The sequence below is a fragment of the Chenopodium album genome, chromosome 5, assembly GCF_948465745.1.
Source record: "Chenopodium album chromosome 5, dcCheAlbu1.1, whole genome shotgun sequence".
NCBI classification, from domain to species: domain Eukaryota; kingdom Viridiplantae; phylum Streptophyta; class Magnoliopsida; order Caryophyllales; family Amaranthaceae; genus Chenopodium; species Chenopodium album.
Window position 1 is genome coordinate 70675480 of NC_137838.1, and position 6838 is coordinate 70682317.

A 6838-nucleotide genomic window follows, 5' to 3' on the forward strand; every position below is an offset into this window, starting at 1 on the left:
GATATATTGGCAAGCGGTTCAACCCCAAACCACTTGCCATTTAAAAAAAAAAAAAAAAAAAAAAAAAAACCCTAAAACTAATAGTACTTGTAGCCGCCCACCCCTTATTAGCTCCTTCTCCCTTCATTTCCCTATTCTCTCTACTCTTTCTTTATTCTCATTTTCGCTGCTCTCTCTCTGTCTCTCCTCTTCCATATCTCCCGTTCTCCCTCTCTCTCCTCTTCTCTTCCCTTTTCATCTTCGATCTCCTTCTCTCTTCTCTGTCCTTCGCTCCTCTCTTCTTTCACTTTCTCTTTTTCTTTGTTCTTTCTCATCTCCAAAAATTCGAACCAAAACCGGATAATAAAACCCCCAGTAAAATTTCGAGCAGATTTCGAGGACAATTTCGAGCAAATTTCGAGTACGATTTTGAGAAAATTCGTGCATGCGTGTGGGTGTTCAAGTTTTTAGGGTCCCATGAAAACTCTAGATTTAAAAAGACAAACCACAATCACATATATGACACATGTCATCATAATTCACCCATATGTCACATAACACATCCATTAATATTTCCTCTTTATACACCCTTTCAAAGTAAAAGATAAAATAAAATGTTATTGAATACTTAAGTCTTTATGCATTCCTAACTTGCAAATTTGAGTAAGAAAATGGAGTGTTCCATCTTCACTATAAAAAAAAAAAGTTGTACTCCTCTCTATATCTCTTTTAATGTAAAAGTTAAAATAACAAATTATTTAATGTTAAATTCTTTATGTGTTCCTAACTTTTAAATTATAAGTAAGAAAATTAAGCAAATTATTACAAAAAATCACCGACACATACAACACAAATAAGCAACACATTTCATGAAAAATAAAATGAGCTACAACCCGTTCGTTAAACGGGCCAAAAGGCTAGTTATGATATAAAAGATAACCAAACTGGTTTTGCACTTTTGCTCTATCTTCCACCATGAAGAAGTCACGAGCACGATGTAATAGGTGAAAGGAAAAATTCAACTGAAAGGAAGGCCATTATGCTCAGTTTAAATCAACTACTCAAATGATACTGGTACCAATTCTTGTACATCACGAGAGGTTGTTATACTTACCCGGGTGTACCATACACCCATGAGTATTTGTTCTCATTTTGATGATTTTTTTTTTATTATTATTATTTTTTTTATGATCAAATGAATAGCAAAAACTAACCTTAGGTTAGCTGGGTATATGCTACGCCCGGGTATACATAAAAAATTCTAGCACATCCTCTCTAGTAAAGCAGCAATGACTAAAGGGGAAAAAAATAATTAACTTACGACTTGTAAAGTGGATACCCTAATTTTTTCTTTATGGAAGGGTTCTCCCTAATTTTTTTCCATTATTTCCATTCAAATAGAGAAAAATAATCAGAAAGATTAAAATTTACAGTTTACAGATCTGTAACTTTGAACATAATAATTGCTATTGTATTTATCACAAGGGAGATCCCTTCCACTTTAATCTGTCAAGTCCATCAACAATCGCCCTGCGAAACTCACCATTATGAAGAATGAAAGATGATACGTGCCCGCCATTAACCCACCTCACTTCTGATCCTGGCCAAGCTTTCTGAAGCTCCAGCACTGAGTGATTTGGTATATACCCATCATCCTGAAACGCATAAACATGGTCAAGATATAAGTTCAATCGGTTATTATTTTAATATTGCCCTCTAGCCAGGAAAATCCTGCAATCCGTCCACATATACAGAAATGTATACACACTGGAATAAAAGATGGGCTCATCAATGCTTAAAAAAACCATCCAAACAGATGAATCTTATAAAACACAAATGCCCGAGAAAGTATACACATACACAAGTAGTCAAGTACACAACTAACAAAGGCTAATGCATATTTCAAATGACATAATTCGTACATTTGAAGAATGTCTATGACTTAGTTTTAAAGGTCGCAAGGCACACCAATGCGCAAAAAGTCCTTAAAGCCTAGGCGCAAGGTAAAAGCACATGCCTTTTGTAGGTGAGGCGCACTGTATTCATATAGAAAAGAAATAATAATTTCAATTATAAGTGTAAAAATGAAATTATGAGAAAAGGTGAAAGGGCCATGTGACCAATAATAAGGGTTCTTCAAATCGAATTATAGGATATGAGATTTCTCTCCCCACTAGAATTGAAGAAAAACTGCCCATAACAAAGTCTCATGGTATACTTGAATAAAAAAAACTTACACAATAGCTATTGATGCTTTAAAACATAGAGCGCAAAATAAGGTGCAAAAGCGCAAAAAGCAACCTAGAAAAAAGCACAAAGGCGCTAACTCTCGAGCCTCACCCTGCCTTGCGCCTAGGCACACTTTTTAAAACTAAGGTCTATGATTGAGTATATTTGGGGTTAATAGCCTAATACATCTTGTGCACTCTTCTAAGCAATATTAGACTTTGTTTTCCTCACCTTATATTCACTTATTTCAAGTCAAATAAGTTCAGCTAATATAAGTGGCAAGTAGCTCCAAATGAGCTAATAAGTTCATCTAAAATAAGTTTGGGACTCATATGTTCAAATAAAAATTTGATGGCTCAATTCTCCTCTCATTATTACTTATTTCAGGTTTGATAAGTTTTAAAAAGATAAGTTTAAGGCTAATAGGTTCCAATAAGATACCCGTAAAAAAAAATAATAAAAAAAATAATAAATAAGTGGAGAGAATCCTAACTTGCTTGTGTGTCTCAAACCATTTTCTTGGGTGAAAAAAGAGGAAAGAAATAAAAGGACCAAGGGAGCAGAGGATTATATCAGCATCAGAGGTTAATAGGATTGGCATGAATTTGACTAGACACAAGAAACAGAAAAGGAAACAGAGCATGTAACCCACAGGATAATTCAAATTATACTAATTGGAGAGTGCATCTATGCAAAAATGATTGTAAAAATTAAAATTATGACAAAATCGCTATCTTAGAACATCATTTAAAAGTTTAATATGAGAATCCTAATAAAAATTTCACTACACAGGAATTCATAGGAAGAAAATAACACTAGATTAACAGACATATAAGAAACTGAAAAGGCAAAAAGTTTTGCCATCAAGAAGAGTGAACAGTGCAGCAGTGACTATAGTACTAAACTGCATTTTCAAAAGCATCACATGTACCCCGAGAATGGTTCAATGTGAACTAAGGGTTGGGCAATGATCAAACAATGCAAACATCCAGATGAAAGAGATACAATGATAGAAAGCAAAAGGTTCAGAAGCTTGTTTTACTTTCTTTTAGACCTAGTTGAACAGGTGTTCATGAAGTAAGTTAGATAATTCAACATTAATACAGTATAGCACACTTGTTCAGCTAATACAAATAATATAAACCATTACTGCCTGAGCATATGAAAAAGGTCACTTACAGTAGCAGCAACAAATATAACTGAATTAGGATTTTTAGGAATTGGAAAGCGGGTGACATCTGTGAGAGACAGCACCTCTCTCATCCTCTGTCTGACATCTTCTTGAGTCAATGTAGCCTGCTGTACTTCAAGTTCAGCTCTCAATGCGTCCCATGCAGTAGCATGCTTCAGAACGCCTTCACAAAATGCTACAACAGCAGAATGAGGGGAGAGAAACGGGAGGGTTGCTATTGGCGTAGGGTGCAAAGATCCAACCATCGCAGCATGCACTCCACCTAGTAGAAACAGAATTGATCGTCACATATGTTTTATTTGGTCTAAAGGCAGAGCTCTACATAAAATGGTCAAGCTAAAAGTCTAAAACATATATTAGAGTTTTTAGACAATGGCTAAAATCTTAAACGTTCAAGTAAAAAATTTCAGCATTCAGAATTCAGACGCCTAACCCATGCTAAGTCCACAAACACCAAGCTTGCCAAACCCTTCCTCATCTAACCAGTGTAAAAGAGACCGAGCTTCATCTATAGTCGCTCTACCTAATAGCAACAAATCACTTACACAACGAAGTTTTGAGCCATATTGAAGCATGGGACGCCTCTGTCCATAGAAAGGGCTGCAAGTTGTCAAGATTATGGAGTTAGAAACTTTAAAGGCCGACAAATATAGATTTCAATTTACCCAACATAAAAAGTGACTGATTTGCAATAGTGAAGTAAAACATGACACAGGGGTTCCCACCTCTCAAGAACCATTGTTGCTATATTTTCCTTTAGCAACGGTCCACCTAAACGCAACCTCCGTTCAAAAGTGTGGTCCCCAGTGCCTATGCAAATAGCCATACACATCGTTAACTCATACAAGTATCAAATTTTTGATATAAAAAAATGACTGCAAGTCTGCAACAATGACAGATTGACAAGAACCACAGTATAGCACCACAACATGGAGCATGTAACGTGCATTGCATCACATTTAATGTATTATTACATGATCATTTACAAAATATCAAATTGGCAAAGACAGTAAAACGTTAGTAAAACTGCAAATTGGTAAAACCCGAAACTTATCAGTACAATTAGATTGAGATAGAAAAGAAAGAAAACAACAGCTACAAAATAAATCCACAAACTACCCCAATCAAAATACCAAAAGTTCCAAACTTCCAATTCTGAAAGAAAAGTTCATATTGCTGAAAGTCCACAAGAAGCAAGTTGCTCTTCTTCAACAATTCACATAACAATTCATTTAATTTGGAACACTTCGAAAATTATACAACCAAAGCTTCCTAATGTATTAACTCCTAACCTGACTACAAGACTTTATTCTGCTAGCTATTAAGGGGGTGTTTGGTGCAAATATTGGAGAGGAAAGGAAACAAATAACATGGCAGAAAGAATCATTAAACTCTTACCTTTTGATTTGTTTGGTTTGACCATAAAAAGGATTTACTCAAACTTAACTTCCTTTCTTTTTGTTTAAGGAGGGTAAGGGTAATTGTTACCTTAGATTTTAGAGAGAGAACAAATAGGTGGAAACCATTATCCTTAAGTAATGGTAATTGCTACGCAAACCTTCAAACGAAACACTTGGTAACAATAATGGTTTAGTTGAACCTGTTTCCAACCCAAAATATACCCTTACTGAAAATGCTTTTGATGTTTTCATTGATCACACTACCTGTAAGGCTGTAACTCTATAAGAAACGCGTACAAAAATGCCTTTTCTAAGATGGGATAGCGTAGGATATACTAGGTCTAACATCAAACCAGGCAGTCAGGCACCTTCAATTTGACTACATTGCTCCAATCAATAACATATGTCATCTCACACTCCCCCGTCTAGTAACTCAAATGGAGGAATTTATGGATAACCAATCTTTAAAATTAATCCAGCTAGAGCAATTTGAATCATAATTGAAGAAATTAATTGTCAAACAATCAAAATTAACAAGTTTTAACTCTAAACTTAACTACCAATCATATCAACCTTTCATCAAAATTAACCTCACTAGTTAAGCATACATGCTAATCTAAACTCAAATAATTCATGCTTGAGACTAAATTACAACAAATCAATCAACACTACCATTTCTATAACAAAACTCAAACAATTAATGGTCAAAATCATGTCATGGAATCGAAACCGAGCATTAAAACAACAATGTACCTGCAAGATGAACCACACAGGCCATCTTCTCCGGATCAAACGACTTAGGAGTGAGAAAAGCAACCCTAGCAACATGACTTTCAGGGGGCAATGCACTCAAAAGCTGTTCATCACAAGGAGTTTTAAAAACACCTTCTCTCAAACAAGCAGTTTTCGTCTCCCAAACAGTTTTCCAACTTGGTTGAATCAATTGAGGCGGCCAATTCTGGCCTTCAATTTCTGGAAAAAGCTGCTTAATTAGCCTTTCTAGCAAATCAAGCTTGGTTCCACCCCAACCTCTTGAAAAAAATAGTGGGCTTATTCTTGTTCTGTGTACAAATGCACCATATACATGGTCTAATACATAGTGTAACATTCCCAGTTTCACTTTCACTGCCACCATTTCAAACAATTCTCAGAAAAATAATTCACCCAAAAATCCAATTTTTTACACAAATTGGGCGATTGATTTGTATTGAACCCAGAAGATCTTACCCTAAATTATATCAAAAATAATAACAATGACAATATTATTAAGATAATTCACTTAGGAATCTCAACTATAACCCAAACTTATCAATTTGGATTGAACCACGAAAAGCTTATCGTATAATAACAATGCAGAATCATACCCAGATGCAATTTCAGTATATTTGACACAACCCCATGAAATTTTTCACTGAATATTTCAAATTTAGAGCAATTTGAACAAATTTGTAATTAACCCAGAAATATTTACACTTCAAATCTTCAATGAGGCCAAATTACTGGTAAAAAACCCAGATTATGGAAGCTCATAATATACCAGATCTGGAATAATGAACAATTAGGAAGAAATTTAATGTTTAATAATTGATTTAAAATAAATTGAAGTTTAATTTGAAAAAGGATTTCTTGTTAGGAAAGATAAAAAGATAGAAATCGAAATCAACATTGAGGAGAAGAAAAGAAAACCAGGGGCAGAGGAAAAAAAAAAACTGGTAAAGAAATGGATTGGCAGAAAGGAGAAGATGGGACCCACTATGACGACACGTGGCACCACGTCAGGCTCTGATAGTTGATGGGTTAAAGGTCAACATCATATCGTACGACGTAAAAAATAATTATGGATAACATTTGATTGGATTATTCGAATATGCTTAATTTTGTGTTTATGTGAATAAATTGTTGCTCGGTGACATTTAGTGGTGGGTCGGTTGGTCGTTTTTTTTTTTTTTTTTTTAACAAAGGGAACACCAAAAAAAACTAAAAAACAAAAGAAAGCAAATCTCTACGACGAGCAGCTCCAGCTAAGAAACGGGCTTTA

The 6838-nt window shown here is 34.8% G+C and overlaps 1 protein-coding gene across 1 annotated transcript; it reads right to left on the reverse strand.

Annotated features, from left to right (window-relative positions):
* Window positions 1-1296: 1296 nt before the first annotated feature.
* On the reverse strand, window positions 1297-6557 carry LOC145630967 (uncharacterized). The gene is made up of 5 exons (XM_081683083.1): window positions 5554-6557; window positions 4126-4210; window positions 3834-4000; window positions 3388-3662; window positions 1297-1634 (listed from the first exon to the last, which is right to left on the reverse strand). The coding sequence occupies exons 1-5, from the start codon at window positions 5933-5935 to the stop codon at window positions 1458-1460; spliced, it is 1086 nt and encodes a 361-aa protein (XP_081539209.1). The 5' UTR covers window positions 5936-6557; the 3' UTR covers window positions 1297-1457.
* Between the last annotated feature and the right edge of the window lie 281 nt (window positions 6558-6838).

What these genes read in the sequence shown, in the direction of transcription:
- LOC145630967 (XM_081683083.1), bottom strand. Translation starts at nt 5,935, where the DNA reads ATGGTGGCAGTGAAAGTGAAACTGGGAATGTTACACTATGTATTAGAC. An exon ending in GCAACAATGGTTCTTGAGAG is followed by an intron (nt 4,001 to 4,125) that starts GTGGGAACCCCT and finishes GACAACTTGCAG; the next exon opens with CCCTTTCTATGGACAGAGGC. An exon ending in TTATATTTGTTGCTGCTACT is followed by an intron (nt 1,635 to 3,387) that starts GTAAGTGACCTT and finishes TATGCGTTTCAG; the next exon opens with GATGATGGGTATATACCAAA.